Source organism: Haemorhous mexicanus, chromosome 22 (genome assembly GCF_027477595.1).
Source record: "Haemorhous mexicanus isolate bHaeMex1 chromosome 22, bHaeMex1.pri, whole genome shotgun sequence".
NCBI lineage: Eukaryota > Metazoa > Chordata > Aves > Passeriformes > Fringillidae > Haemorhous > Haemorhous mexicanus.
Window position 1 is genome coordinate 7,085,979 of NC_082362.1, and position 14,050 is coordinate 7,100,028.

The 14,050-nt window shown below is 62.4% G+C and overlaps 4 protein-coding genes across 4 annotated transcripts; 2 read left to right on the forward strand and 2 right to left on the reverse strand.

The window, feature by feature from the left end:
• Positions 1–5: 5 nt before the first annotated feature.
• TMEM199 (transmembrane protein 199) lies at positions 6–2,346 on the forward strand. Its single transcript, XM_059866033.1, has 6 exons — positions 6–225; positions 299–372; positions 450–539; positions 1,422–1,458; positions 1,754–1,866; positions 1,950–2,346. The coding sequence occupies exons 1-6, from the start codon at positions 54–56 to the stop codon at positions 2,043–2,045; spliced, it is 582 nt and encodes a 193-aa protein (XP_059722016.1). The 5' UTR covers positions 6–53; the 3' UTR covers positions 2,046–2,346.
• Positions 1,329–3,652, reverse strand: SEBOX (SEBOX homeobox). Its single transcript, XM_059866034.1, has 2 exons — positions 3,374–3,652; positions 1,329–3,250 (listed from the first exon to the last, which is right to left on the reverse strand). Exons 1-2 carry the CDS (start codon positions 3,650–3,652, stop codon positions 3,002–3,004), a joined length of 528 nt encoding a protein of 175 aa, XP_059722017.1. The 3' UTR covers positions 1,329–3,001.
• A 388-nt stretch (positions 3,653–4,040) lies between these two features.
• On the forward strand, positions 4,041–9,070 carry LOC132337446 (kinesin-like protein KIF12). The gene is given in 19 exon segments (XM_059866039.1): positions 4,041–4,097; positions 4,099–4,229; positions 4,554–4,619; positions 4,747–4,825; positions 4,907–5,028; positions 5,180–5,255; positions 5,376–5,528; positions 5,530–5,757; positions 5,759–5,783; positions 5,966–6,057; positions 6,285–6,420; positions 6,506–6,624; positions 6,735–6,839; positions 6,927–7,186; positions 7,409–7,535; positions 7,644–7,727; positions 7,804–7,925; positions 8,030–8,166; positions 8,299–9,070. Coding segments are annotated over 19 exon segments (2,184 nt in total). The 3' UTR covers positions 8,364–9,070.
• On the reverse strand, positions 8,513–13,873 carry VTN (vitronectin). The gene is made up of 9 exons (XM_059866038.1): positions 13,717–13,873; positions 11,936–12,066; positions 11,347–11,466; positions 10,593–10,877; positions 10,347–10,486; positions 9,936–10,092; positions 9,692–9,841; positions 8,883–9,155; positions 8,513–8,706 (listed from the first exon to the last, which is right to left on the reverse strand). The coding sequence occupies exons 2-9, from the start codon at positions 11,994–11,996 to the stop codon at positions 8,588–8,590; spliced, it is 1,305 nt and encodes a 434-aa protein (XP_059722021.1). The 5' UTR covers positions 11,997–12,066; positions 13,717–13,873; the 3' UTR covers positions 8,513–8,587.
• Positions 13,874–14,050: the final 177 nt, after the last annotated feature.

Sequence of the window (14,050 nt, forward strand, 5' to 3'; positions counted from 1 at the left end):
GGTTCCTCTCACCGCCCCTCTCGGTCGCCCCGGCAACACCGGCCGGGCTCAACATGGCGTCGTCGGTGCGGGCCGGGCCGCGGCTGCGGCGGGCGGTGCGGGCCGGCGAGTTGGAGGCACTGCCCGCCGGGCTGAGGGATGAGTTGGAGGCGGCGCTGGCGGAGGAAGGAGGGCTGGTGCCGTTCGGCCTGCTGCGGAGGCTGCACGCCGCGCTGCGGGAGGCAGGTAGGCCGCGCTGCGCCGGGGCGCCGGGAGCGCGCCGTGACCACCCCGTGACAGCCCCGTGCCCCGCCCGCAGGGTCTCCGCTGCACCTACACGAGCTGCTGGAAGGATGCGAGATCCACCTGCCCGAGGTGCCGGTGCCGCCGCGGGTGAGTGAGGGCCGGCCGGGGGTCGCGGGAGGAAGCGGCGGCTCCCGGGCCTCACGGTGGGTCTGTGCCTCCCGCAGAACCCCGAGCTGGTGGCACGGCTGGAGCGGATCAAGGCCAAGCTGGCACACGAGGAGTACCAGCGGATGACCCGCAACATCACCGGCCAGGTGAGGGGCTGCTGCAGTGCCTGCTGCCAGGATTCATCCCTCAAACACCTGAGAGCAAAGGAGATTTTCCCCCTTAGAGTGACTGCGATGCAGAGGGGATGTAGCAGGCACTGGAGGAGAGCACACTGTAAACACACCGGGAACAACAGATCTGGTGTTGAGGTCAGAGGTAGGACAGGGTTAACAGGGTGGTGAATTAGACATACTGACTCTTGGGAACTGCTCACTGTGCCAGAGATCTCAGGTTCTGTTCTGGGAGACTGAGCACATGCTGTAAATGTTTGACTGGGAGCATCTGTGCTGGTTAAATTTTTGTCATAGTTTTAAAATTACCTCATTCATGTCAAGGTAAAAGCTGAAAATATAAGCTCCTATGTGGGCTTTCATTCTTTCCTGTGAGAGCTGAGATCTTCTGGCAGGGTGACTGTTCAGACAAGTCAGCATCCCTTCCTGCTGGCGTTCCTTGGGACCCCATTCTGCCCTTCCACACTGTACCTGCCATCCAGGTGCACATTAACTCTCATGAGAAGATCTGCTTTGCTCTCTGCCAAGCTGGACCCCTCCAGGTTTGACCTGGTTTAGTGAAAGGTGTCCTTGCTTATGGCACGGGCTAGAAGAAGATGGTCTTCAAGGTCCCCTTCCAAGCCAAGCCATGCTGTGATCTATAATGCAGGGTGGTTTTAGCAGAGCTTGTGCAAAATCTCAAAGAAACCTGTGTACTGTGAAACTGCTGCTCCCCCACAGCCCACCCACCCAAAACCTCAAGAGTCTTGTGGACAGGACGGGGCATTGGCATTGTTTTTATTCTGCACACAGAGTAATAACATTACTATTAACATGAACATACAAGTGATCACAAGCTGTTTCAATCCCTTCTTTCAGGATATGAACGGGCCGTTGGCTGAATTTGGGAGGCAAGGTGAGTGACTCCCTGTCCTGTTGACATGTGGCAGGTCAGGCATGGGAACTGTTCCATCTCCAGCTGGTGACAACCCTTCCCTCTCGGAATATCTCACCAGGAAGTTTTCATGCACTGAAGTGTTCCTTGAATAAAGGAGCCTCTTGGTCATTCTTACCAATACTTCTGGAGGCACCAAGGGTGTGACTCCCCCAGGATTACATCTCCCAGCTGAGGCAGCTGTGCATTACACCTTGTGTCCAGCCCTACTCCCCAGCCTTACCTAAAATCAGCTCCTTCACCCCTGTGTCCCCAGTTCGCTCCGTGAAAGCCGTTGTCATCACCATCTTCAACTTCATTGTCACCGTGGTGGCCGCCTTTGCCTGCACCTACCTGGGCAGCCAGTACGTCTTCGCAGAGACAGCGGCGGTGAGCAGGCCAGCCCCTGGCAGCCCCTCTGTGCTGGCCAGGCTGGACACCCAGGGTCACCTCTGTCTCTTTTGTGTCCCCAGCGTGTCCTGTCAGCTGTCATTGTGGCCTCGGTGGTGGGTTTGGCCGAGCTGTACGTGATGGTGCGGACCCTCGAAGGGGATCTTGGGAAACTGTGACCATGGACTGCAGGCTTCATGCTGGAGGATTTTGTCCTCCCCAGGAGCTGCTAATTTGGGGCAGATCTTGTTCTGTCTGTGCCTGTTCCTGCTGTGGAAAGACTGCTGCACTCCTCAGGCTCGTTCTTTGCTTCCCGCTCCTGAAATGAATCATGGGTTGGAAATCCCAGAGCTGCAGAACAGGAGAGGGAATGGCTGTGGACTGCAACCACCCCAGCAGGGAGAGAGGCATCAACTCCTGCCATCCCTGTTCTGGGAAATTCCTGTCCTTTTCTTCTGGGAATAAATAACACTGTGTGTTCCTGCGTGTTGGGAGATGTCTGTTGGTAGCAAAAACATTGATGTGGCATCTAAGACACCGCAGAGATGTGAATCTTCCCTCTCCCTCTGAATCTCCTGTCCAAACCTTCCTGTGCCTGCCAAAGGGTGCCCAGATTCTGGAGGTAGAGAGGGAGCACCCCTCAACACTGAGCCCAGGGGTTTCTCAGGTGCCGTGGGACAGAGAGCAGAGCCAGGTCGGTGCACCCACAGCGGGGAAGGGACACCCACAGCGGGCCCTGGGGACCCGGACACCTGCCAGGTGGGCACTCTGCCAGGGCCAGACACAGTGATTAATGCTCTGATGGCAGCTAAGCCCCCCTGGAAACACGGTTTAATATCTGATCCAGGGAGATCTGCTGGCACCTGCGAACGTGCCTGCGGATTAGGGGCGGCTGCGCCACAATCATCCCTGGACACGGCCTCAGATTAAGGTATTTTTTCCAAAAGATTAGTCGGTATTAGGGAGCTGATGGGGAGCTGCCCCTGCTGTGGCCACACCGGCATTTAGGATATTGGATGACATCCTCGGAGCCTTTGGGACCGGCAGTAATTCCACACCCTAATGAAATCGTGGCGCTAATCCGGGGGGCCACGGTGCCAGGAGGGTCCCTAGAAACCAGGGGTCCTTGCCACGGCTATGGCTCGCCCAGGTTGGTGATGGCCGCGCTGTAGATGAGGTCGGAGATGGAGCCCAGCGAGGTGGGGAGGCCCCGAGCGGGGCTGTGGGATCGTGGCGGCGGCACGGCAGGGGCCGGGCACGGGATGCTGCCGTCGGGAGGTGCCGCGGGGGGACCCCGCTCCCCGGGCGGCGGCAGCGGCGGTAGCGGTGGCGGCTCCGGCTTGGCGCTACGGATCCTGCGGGCGCGGCGGTTCTGGAACCAGACCTGGGACGGGCGAGGGGAGCTGTGAGACACCGACAGTGCCCCGACAGGGTGGCCCTGCAGAGGAAAGGGAACCCCAGGAAGGAAGGAGAAAGGGATAGAGGGGAGGGTCCCGCCTGCTCTCACCTGGATCTTGGCCTCGGGCAGCTGGGTGAGCTCGGCCAGGCGCTCTCGAGTTGCGATGTCCGGGTAGGGCACGGCGGCGAAGGCCCGCTCCAGCTCCGATAGCTGCCCCCGGCTGAACGTGGTCCGCCGCCGCTTCCGCGGCCCCCCCGGACAGGGACAGGGGCACGGCCCCGGGGCGCCGCCCCCGCCCGCAGCCCGCCCGCCGCCCGGCCCGCCCGCCCCGTCGGGGAAGCGGAGCAGCGGCTGGGGAGCGCGGGAAGTGCCCGGGGCCGCGCTCATCCTGCCCGGCTCCCCCGGGCCCGCCGCCGCCCCGGCTTTTATCTCCCCCGGGTCCCCCCCGGCGGGCTGGGACCGCCCCGAGCGGGCGGTGCTGTCCCCCCCCAGCCCTTCCCAAGGGCTCCCGGGGCCGATCCCAGCTCCGCGCCCCCAATGGCAGAGCCCCAACAGCCCCGACTGACTCCCCAGCATCCCCGGGGACCGGTACCCACACCAGCTGCTCGCACAGGTCTCCCCGCGCCGCCGTCGGGTCACGGTGGGGCCCGTGAGGATGCCAGGGCTCGGGGACCCACCTGCCACCCGCCCCCTGCGCTCCCTCCCCGGCTCCAGCCCTCCCCCGCTCGCCCCCCGCCGTGCGACCGCCGCTCTCCCGCAGGGCTGGCACCAGTCAATGTTTAACCGGAGCGGTGGTACCGGTTGTGCGGGGCCGGCTGGGGGTGGCTCCCGCCGGGACCGGCCGGGCGCTGCGGGCACCCCGAGCACCGGGTGCTGGGGGCCTCATGGAACCAGAGGGGGAGCGGGGCGGGGACCCCCAGCCGGACCCCCGGCCCAGGACGCTCCCACGGGGCCAGGACAGACCGTAAGTTGTCGGGGAGACGGAGGAGACAGAGGCCACCCCATCCTGGAGCAGCAGGACTTGGGCAGTGACTGCCCGACTGATACAGGCAGCGGGGGGGTGGCATCCCAAAAAGACTGGGGGGGGGGGACAGGACCGTCCTTCTGCGGCGACATGGCGGGGACAGTGAGCTCTGTCCCCTGCCAGGCCTCAGGGCACAGTGGAGGTGGGAGGACGGTGCGAGCACAGCATGACCGGGGGTCCCTCTACCGCAGCCCCCGGGGTGCCGCGGGCAGAACTCCCCAGCTGGGGGGCACCCACCACCCTGCTGCACTCTGTTCCCCAAAGGAGTCCTGGAGAGGAGCGGCGGGGGCCCGTGGAGGGCAGAGAGACGCGTCTGAGAGTGGTGCTAAGGTAAGGAGAGATGAAAGGGCTCAGGGACGCGGCAGGAACCTCCCTGCCTGGGGCGAGGTCACAACAGGGCTCCCCTGGGTCCCCGTGCAGAGACACCTTTGTGTCCCCGTCCACACTCCACCCTTAGGGTCCGGCCACTGACCTGCACGGAGACGCGCCGAGGTGACCAGCAAGTTGTGCACAGCCTCGGTGACGGCGCCGTCCACGTAAGTGCCACCTCCCCGTGGGGGTGTCGGGCTTGGGGAGGGATGCGGCACCCCCTGAGCCGCCGCTGTCCCCACGGCCAGGTAAGCGCGGCCAGGCACGATGCCACCTTTGGCTTCAGCGCCGTGTTCGACGCCGGCGCCTCGCAGGAGGCTGTGTTCGAAGGCAGTGGGATGAGGCAGCTGGTGGAGCTGGCCATGGACGGGTGAGTCCCGCAGAGCCCCCCGCGGACCCCAACCCTCCAGCCACTCCACGCCGGGCCTTTACGGCGCGTTTGCACTGCCGGGGCTGTGTCGGGAGGTGGCATCGCTGTGCCACCGCCTGCGGCCGTGCCTGACGTTCAGCATCTTCCACAGCTTCTCCTGCACCGTCTTTGCCTTCGGGCAGACAGGCTCGGGGAAGACCTACACCCTCATGGGCCCTCTCGGCCAGGTACAACGCTGACCATCCGACCTGATCCTAGTCGTGGGATGAGCTCTTTCCACCCACTCATGGGCTCTGGGAGCCCGCGGGTGCCCGATGTGACTGCTCACCATCCTAGCATCTCTGCAGAGCGAGACCCAGCCGGCGTCCCCGGCCCTGCTGGGGCTGATGCAGAGATCTTTCACCTGCCTCCTGGAGCAGAGCCGGAGCCGTGCCTCTGACCTGGCTCTCAGCGCTTCCTACCTGGAGATCTACAACGAACAGGTAAGTGCCTGCCCAGCCGCCCGCTCCGGCCCTGCTGGCACCCCGTGCCCCGCTCCCCCGGTGCCTTCCCCCTGCCATATCCCAGGTCCGGGACCTGCTGAGCCCGGGACCGCCGTGCCCGCTGCCCCTGCGCTGGAGCAAAACCCGCGGCTTCTACGTGGAGAACCAGCTCAGTGTGGAATTCGAGAGCCTGGAGGCCATCGTCAGCCTGCTCCTGCAAGGTACCGAGCCACAGGCACGGGGCTGGGACATGTTCAGGGCATGCTAGACCCGGTGTGGGGGGATTCAGCCCCCCACAGACTCTCCCCAGGGTTGGTGGCGCTCTGATGGCAGCCAAGAGGAGCGGCTCCCAGCTGCCAAGGCAGCTCTGGTCTGGCAGGGGATGCTGGACAGTGGATGCTGTGGGGTTGGGGCTGGGATGTGGGGCGCCATGCAATCAATTCCTCTCCCGGCAGGATCCCAGAGGCGCCGGACCTCGGCACATGCCCTCAACAGGCACTCGAGCCGCAGCCACGCCCTTCTGACCGTCCACGTCCGCAGCCGAGCCGTGAGCGCGCATCCCGCTCCTGGGCAGGGCTGGGGGGCTCCGGGCTCAGCGCGGGGGTGCAAACAGCCCCACGGTGGGGGGGTCATGCTCTCCTCAAGGATACCTGGGTGGGGCTGGAGTGAGCAGCCGGGAATCCTGTCCAAGATCCAGGAGTCGGGACAGTGCTGTGGGCCGTGGGGAAAGGGGTGATGAGGGCCAAAGCATCACCCCCCAACGTGGTTCTCCAGGCCAGCGCCTGCCCCAGCAAGCAGGGCACGCTGTGCTTCGTGGACCTGGCTGGCAGCGAGAGGGTAAAGGAGACAGGCTCCAGCGGGGAGCTCTCCGTGGAGGCCAACAGCATCAACCGCAGCCTCCTGGCGCTGGGTAAGAGCTGGGGAACCCGCCCTGGGAGCACCCTGCTGGCTCCGCCAGAGCCTTGTCACATGCTGTGTGGCTTATCCTCCGGCAGGACACTGCATCTCCCTGCTGGCCAAACCCCGAGGGAAGCGAACTCACATCCCCTACCGGGACAGCAAGCTCACCCGGCTGCTGGCTCGCTCCCTGGGCGGCTCGGGCATCACCCTGATGGTAAAACATGCAGGAGGCTGGGCAGGGCTCTCACCCCGTGGAGGGGAGGGCTGGAAAAGGATGGTGACCCTCTGGATGACAGTCCACCTGCATGTCTTCCTTGTTTGCAGGTCGCCTGCATCTCCCCCTCCTCACGCTGCCTCTCAGAGACCCTGAGCACGCTGCACTACGCCAGCCGTGCCCGGAGGGTCACCACCAAACCCCTGGCCAACAGGGTATCACAGACAGGGAACCCCTCTGAGCTCCTCTCCCCGCTGCTGGGACCCCCCTGATGCACCCCTTTATCCACCCACCCCTCCCAGGTGTCCCGGGAGAAGCTGCTGCAAACCTTGGAGCGAGAAATCCATGCCCTGCAGCTGGAAAACCTCTCCCTGCGCCAGCAGCTGTGCCTGCCCAGAGTGCCAGTGAGGGGCACGGAGGTCACAGGGAACCCTTCAAAAGCATGGGCGGGCTCTAGAGACAGGCACGGCCCTGCAGGGCAGCTCCCAGCAGAGGGAACCCCAGCCTGGCCCAGCCTCTACGGTCTCCTGCGGGACTTCGTGGTGGAGAACGAGCAGATGAGGTATGGGAGGCTTGTGTGGGACCCCTGAGTAGGGGATCAGGGGGCTGCCAGGACAGCCAGAGCCCCTGGCTGGGCAGCACCCTGCACCAACCAGCCTCTCTCAGTGACTCCCTGGGGCTGGGGCTGGGCAGGGCTCTCTGGAGAGGCTTCCTCACTGCTCCCCAGGCAGCCCCGTCTGTCCCCACACCTCAGTGGTGACATCCCAGCTGTCCCACCCCACAGAGTCACCCGCAGCTCCTGTGACAGCCAGCCCCTGCTCCGGACTGCCCGCAGCCTGCACGTCCCCCAGAGGCTCTCGGTGAGGCAGCGGCGGCCGGACACCACCCCCAGCTCCGTGCCCCGGCTGCCGGTGAGAGTGAGGGCTGGCTCTGCAGCCATCCTGCCCACGGCAGGGTGAGCATGCTCACACCACCCACCCATGCACACACCACCCACCCACTGCTGACCTCTCTTGCAGAAGCTCCCTCCTGCCTCCAGCCGCCCCAGCTGCCCAGGGTGCCCACAGTGCTGCCCTGGGCCAGCTGATGCCACCATGTTCCAGGTACAGCCCCAGGGGTCTCTTTGGAGGGGTGGCACAGGGGTGGCACAGCCACCTTGACCACTCTGCTCACCCCCAGGTGCTGCCAGTGCCCGCTGTGCCACAGTCAGTGCCCCCTGAGGGAAGTGCTGGACAGGAGGACATGGCTCTGCCTGGCTCCCATCACCCCCACGGGCACCCCCAGCTGCACCAGAGGCAGCGGTGAGAGGCACTCCTTGGGCATCAGCTGCAGCTCAGGAATTCCCTGGAGTTTTGGGAGGTGGTGGGACAGTAGGTGAGGGTTTATTCATGTGTCCTCATGGCAGGAGTCGTGGCAGGAGCAGGAGCTTGTCTCAGCAGCACCCGCTGCAGCGGGAGCTGCCAGGCCCTGAGCGCGTCCCCAGCCCCGAGGGAAGGGTCATCCCTTCAGCACCGCCGTGGCCAGGGCTGCCAGAGCCCAGAGGTGAGCAGGGCAGTGCTGGGAGGGCAGGCAGGGCCTTGGGTGGGCAGCCATCCCTGCACAGCCTCTCACACGTGGGGCTGTGCACTGATCCTGGGGAGGTGGAGACCTGACCCTGCTGCTCCCCGCTGGCAGCTGCCGGCACCGTCCCTCTCCTCCAGTGGGAAGAGGCACTGGACTGGCTGGCAGAGCAGATCTGAGCTGCCACAGGCACACCACGGATGGGGCCAGCATCAGGGATCTGGCACAGACTGGGGGGACAACCACAGCCCTCGGGGACACGGGACCTTGGACTGCAAAGACTGCACAAACCATGGCACAGACGGTTGGATGGACGGACAGACAGAGCTCTCCAGCCTGCATGGCCCTCACAGTTTATTTCTGTCTAGCTGGGGCTGTGCTGCTGGTGGCTCCAGGGATCCCATCAGGTGCTCTCCTCCCCGGGCTGGGGGCAGTCCAGCCAGTACTGGGCGATGGAGCGGGGGTAGCGCGGCCGCACCAGGTCCACGCGCTTGGTGCGCAGGTTGACGCGGTAGTACTTGTCTGGGGAAGGGGACATGGCAGTCAGGACTGTCCCCAGCTCTGGGGAGCTGCCAGCCCTCACTGCCAGCACCTTCCCACTGCACCCCAGAGCCATTGCAGAGAGACAGAGAAGCCCTCCCCATGCCCCGTCAGCCCTGATCCCGCATCATTCCTGGATCCTGCCAGACCAGACTCACCTCCCACAAAGAAGTAAACACTCTGGAGCATCTCACACGTGGAGCCCGACAGCCCATCGCTTTCAACACCTGCTGAGTCGGGGTCATTTTGCAGCCAGCTCCAGAATCCCAAATTCAGTGACCGGTGGTGGTTGTACCTCTTGCGCTGGCGGCGAGACTTCCTCCTGCGGGGCTGGTGGGAGGCCACGTACATCCTGCCAGCCATGGCAGCGTCCAGCCGGCTGGGCACGCCCCGCCAGTCCCGGCTGATGTACCACGGGCCGTTTGCCCCAGCTGCAAAAGGAGCAGAGGGTGAGTGAGAGGGGTGAGCTGGGCCCACAGGCAGCACCCAGCACCTGTTCCGAGACCCACAGGAATGCTCCAAAAGATCCCAGCCTGGATGGGATGTGTGACAGTGACACAGGCCAGGCTGAGCCAGGAGTGGCCTCCCACACCCTTAGCTGGGATGTGCTGAGCCCCCTTCTTGTCCTCTCTATCTCTCACTCCCCCAGCCCAGGCTGGGATTTTCCTGAGGCATCTCCAGCTCCAGTGACAATAAACAGTCCCCAGCAGTGACACCGTGGTGTGAGGAAGCTGGTGATGGGTTTGGTAATGGGCTGTGAGGGTGGGATTGGGGATGCTGTGGGAGGTGCAGCTGTGGCCTGGGGGGTTCCTGTGCATGGCCTGGGCAGGATGTGATGGCTCATCCTGCCCACTCCCGCTTCCAGGCATCACTCCCTCCTCCCTGGCTGTCTGCATGCCTTGTGCCCTGTCAGTGCCCGCCGTTGGGACCCGCCAGCCCTTCCCCCCGGGGCTGGCCCAGCCCTTACGCATCCTGCTGCCAAAGAGGATCTGGAAAACATCCTCCCAGCTGTCCCTGTTCAGGAAGGCGTAGTGCTTGAACACCGTGGAGGGGGAGGACTTCTCGCAGTCAGCCTGCGTGGGCTGCTGGGCAAAGTCGTAGGACCAGTAGTACTTGTCTAGGAAAGGATGAGCAGGGTGTTAGGGGGGCAAGCACTGGAGGGGTGCCCAGGGGTGCCAGGCTCTGCCAGGAGCAGGGGGCTGCCCCCTTACCCTTGAAGAAGTAGACTCTCTCGTTGCCATGGTAGCTGTGGGCGGGCAGGGCGAACGCTGCATCCACGTTGTCGGGGATGCCCTCAAAGCCCTCAGAGATGTCCCGGGGGTACCCAGGGTCCAGGGCTCCGTCATCAAAGCGCCAGTACTGGCTGCCCTGGGGGGTGGGGGACAGAGAGGGGTCACAGGTGCAACATCCCTCAGCCACAGGTCTGCCAGGAGGAGTGAGTGGATGATGGGGAGCCCCATCACAGGTCTGTGGTTGCTTGGGGTCCCAGAACAACCACAGGGATTTGGGGTCTCTGGCAACCACTGTGTGTGTGGGTGTATGGGAGGGGCCAGAAGGGGATACAGGCTGGGTTGGGGGGTTTTGCTGGCCACCCTGGGAGTACCCCCAGCCCTGCAGCCCACCTTGAAGAGGTAAGTCTTGCCCTGGCAGTTGATGCGTGTGAAGGCTGCATCGATGGGGCCCTCGATGCCCCAGACGTCACTGATGAGCTTGGGGTAGCCAGGCCTCACACTGGTCTTGTCCAGCTCATAGAAGTACTTGCCTGGGGAGAGAGGAGAGGTAGGGGCAGCAGGAGGGACTGCAGACACCAGCAGAGGGTGACAGCATGGCAGCATGTCCCACGTGTCTGGAGAGGGTCCCCAAAGTACCTCGGAAAGCATAAAGGGAACCGTTCTTCAGGTCGGTGAAAGCATCAAAAGGTTTCCCACTGCACAGCTCCTCAGGCTCCTCAGACACATCTGGGGTGGTGCTGGGCACCACTGGCAGTGTCTCCTCGGGGTTTGGCTTGCTCTCTGGTGTGGTCTCCACCAGCACTGGGGCTGTGGGCAGCTCTGTGGGGTCTGCCACGGGCACCTCGTCGGTGACAAATTCAACAGTGAGGTTGTAGTCCAGGTAGTCGTCCTCCGGCAAGGCAAAGACGTCTCCCCGGGTCACTGCAGGAGGGAGCAGGTTGGTTCCCCCTGGGTTTAGGAGCAGGAGATGCTCCCTCCCAAGCAATAAAGATTTATAGAATCATGGAGTCATTAAGGCTGGAAAAGCCCTTTAACATCATCAGGTCCAATTTAACCCAGCACTGACAACCATGTCCCAGAGTACACAAGTACACATTTTTTGGAACACTTCCATGGATGGTGATTCCACCTGGGCAGCCTACTCCAATGCCTGAGCACCCTTTCAGAGAAGACATTTTTCCTACTAACCAATCTATCCAATTAACACACATCCCATGCTCCAGATGGAAATGAGCCAGCTCCCAAAACCCCCCTGTGCTGCAGCAAATCCTGGTGCTGACTTCACCCCTCAGCCACAGGTGGGTGCAGAGCTGACCCAGCACAGACTCCAGGCTGTGGAGCACCCATTCCCCCTGTGCCCTGGCCAGGAGGGTGGCCTTGGGGACAGTACCTTTGGCTTTGCAGACAGTGGAGTAGTCACTGCAGCAGCTCTGGTAGTACACACAGAGGGTGTCACACTGGCACTTGTGCCCTGCATCGAAGCCTTCTTCACAGCGGCCCTCGCAGGAGTCTGCAAAAGCCACCCCACAGCTCAGGAGGAGTGATATGGAGTGGGGCAGTGAGGCCCATGCCTCCCCTCCCAGCCCAGCCCCACGGGGGAAAACAAACTTGGGGATGTCCTGCTTGGGGGCACCCCACCCCTTCACGGTCAACTCCATCACCAGGGGCTACAGCAGCTCCTTGCCCTGCTCCCACTCAGGTCCTGCTGGGATGGGAGTCACGGATTGGGCAGTGCCATACTCCCAGTTCTGTGCTGGCAGCCCAGCTGTGCATGGGCAGGGATTTGCCCAGGCACCATTGACACCCATGTGCTGCCCACTTGCTTTCTCCCCATCCTGCAGGGTACAGCCAACGTGGCCATGGCCACCATCCTCTCCCTCCCCACCTTGCCCAGGCTGTCCAGCCCCTCCACCAGCCCAGGAACCGCTCTTTCTCCATCCCCAAAGCCCCTGGCAAGGTGTTGGCTGGCTAAAGCTCACCTTCTGCAGCACGGGTGGTGGCCAGCAGGGCCAGCACGAGGGCAGGGAAGAGCAGCCTCATCCTGGGTGTCCCTCCTGCGACTGTGAGGGCTGGAGCACAGCAGAGCCCCAGCGTCCAGTGTTTGCTCAGCCTGCCCCAGAGGGGAAAGCAAACAGCCCAAGGTCAGAACAGGGGAAAGGGGCAGAGAAGATCTCCCACCCAGCTTCCCCCACAGTCCACACTGAACTGGGGATGTCTGCAGGGGGACAGGGCTGCCACGAGCATAAGCAGCTCCTCCCCAGCCCCGGTGCAGGGTGGGCACTCTTCAGAGAGTGGGGAGGGACAGCAGAAAGACAGAGTCACGAACCAGTTTTGAGGTCCTGCCACACTCATTTCATAACACACCTCATGGTGTAAAAGCAGCCAGCTGCTTCCCAGCCTGGCCTTGGCATAGCCAAAAACCCAAATGAGACTGGATGGGGGAGCAATGCTGGGAAGACAAAGGGAAAAGCCCCGGGCTTATGCTTGCCCAAAATATCACCATTTTCTTGGGATTTCAGCTTTCTCTGTGTCAAGACTGGAAACAGAGCCAGGAGCCCCAAGGCAGGGTGGCTTGGGATGGCGCAGGTGCCACCTCTGTGTGCAGGAACCAGAGGCCAGAGGTGAGTGGCCGGGGCCAGGAGCCCTCAGCACTTTCACTCAGAAGGCAAACAAAGGCCTGTGTATTTTGCTGCCGTCATTCCCTTTCCAACCAATCTTTCAGTTACTAATTAATGTCGACTCAGCTCTTTTGGCAGCTCCTGATAACTCTGGGATGTTTATTTAATCGGGGCAAGGAGCAAATGCACACGAGCCTGCAGCAATCCTGTCTCTTCTGCCTCTGCTGGGACAGGAGCTCCAAGGGATCTGTCCCAGCCCTCGGGCAGGAGTGGAGCAGCTTTGGGCTTTAAGTGATGCAAGATTTGAGGGGAGAGAAACCCAAGCAGTGCCCACTTCTCCAGGGGTCTTTCCTCTGCCAGCTCAGACACAGGCAGTTCCTGGCATCGTCTGCTTCTGGCATCTTGCTAAAAAGAGTTTTATTTGGTTTTGAGACAGGCATTTCCACCTGGAAGCCCTGGAGAGCTAAGGGCAGCTACCAGCTGTTGGCTTTTGGGGCAGAACTTCTCCTGCAGCCCTCACCCCACTCCTTGTCCCCTGGCCTCAGCTATGGCAGGGCTGGCATTGTCCCCAGGTGCTGCACTAGGGCTTCATCCCATCCCTGTTGAACGAGCCCTGGGGGACAGCAGCCCTGCGAGGGTTGAGGCTTGCAGGAGGCTCTGGGGGAGAAGGGCTGGGCATTGTCTAAGCTGCTCTGGCTGATCAGCTAAGACAAAGCTCCCTCCTGCTGCTCCAGGCTCCCAACCACCGGCCACAGACCCAGATCAGCGAGCCCTTCCCTGCCAGGAGCAGCTCCCAGGAGAGGGTTTGGTTGGATAAAGGGGCCCCGGGGAGCTCCTGCAGCCAAGGGCTGAGCAGAGCCAGTGAGGAGAACTCGGAAAACGGGGCTGAAACCCCAGGGCAAGGCTGGGAACCGCTGCAGTTCCAGAGCCCAGGCTGCTGGGTCTGAAACCTCTCCCCAAAAAAGCGAAGCAAAGCAAAACTAAAAGCAAAACAAAGCTTAGCTCTCTGGGCTAGTCAGGACAAGCCGAAGGGAATGGTTTGAATTCTGCTGCCCCCAGGCAGCAAACCCTCTGCTGCTCTACACTGCAACAGCCCTTATGGTTACCCCTGGTTAATAATAATTTATCGGGAAATTCCTTACTGGTTCTGTGCCGAGCTTCTCCCGCAGTTTTGCGCTGCTCGGGGTGCCTGGTTCGCCGTCCTTCCTTGTGGGATGATGTCCCTTTCCTCTGTCTGTCCCTTCGTAGTGGATTCAGAGAGGATTAAGAGCGACTCTGTCACATCCAAACATCAACTCGAATTTAAGTCCCAGGCTGACCTGGCAACAACCTGGTTTTGGAGTCAAGGATTTAACCTGCTCCTCCCAGCACATCCGAGAAATGTCCAAAGCATTTAGGCATTTCTGCCCTGAGCACGTCTGGCCTGGAAAAAAGAAAACAAAGAGGCCCAGGCTGCCTCTGCTCTTTCTTTTATCA

Bases quoted from the DNA above. Each gene is read 5' to 3' on its own strand.
- TMEM199 (XM_059866033.1), top strand. From the start codon at position 54: ATGGCGTCGTCGGTGCGGGCCGGGCCGCGGCTGCGGCGGGCGGTGCGG. The intron at 373-449 runs GTGAGTGAGGGC...TGCCTCCCGCAG, and splicing joins AGGTGCCGGTGCCGCCGCGG to AACCCCGAGCTGGTGGCACG. The intron at 1,459-1,753 runs GTGAGTGACTCC...CTGTGTCCCCAG, and splicing joins GGCTGAATTTGGGAGGCAAG to TTCGCTCCGTGAAAGCCGTT.
- SEBOX (XM_059866034.1), bottom strand. From the start codon at position 3,652: ATGAGCGCGGCCCCGGGCACTTCCCGCGCTCCCCAGCCGCTGCTCCGC. The intron at 3,251-3,373 runs GTGAGAGCAGGC...CGCCCGTCCCAG, and splicing joins TGCCCGAGGCCAAGATCCAG to GTCTGGTTCCAGAACCGCCG.
- VTN (XM_059866038.1), bottom strand. From the start codon at position 11,996: ATGAGGCTGCTCTTCCCTGCCCTCGTGCTGGCCCTGCTGGCCACCACC. The intron at 9,156-9,691 runs GTAAGGGCTGGG...CTCCTTTTGCAG, and splicing joins CCTCTTTGGCAGCAGGATGC to CTGGGGCAAACGGCCCGTGG. The intron at 8,707-8,882 runs GTGAGTCTGGTC...CCCCTTCCCCAG, and splicing joins TGTTTACTTCTTTGTGGGAG to ACAAGTACTACCGCGTCAAC.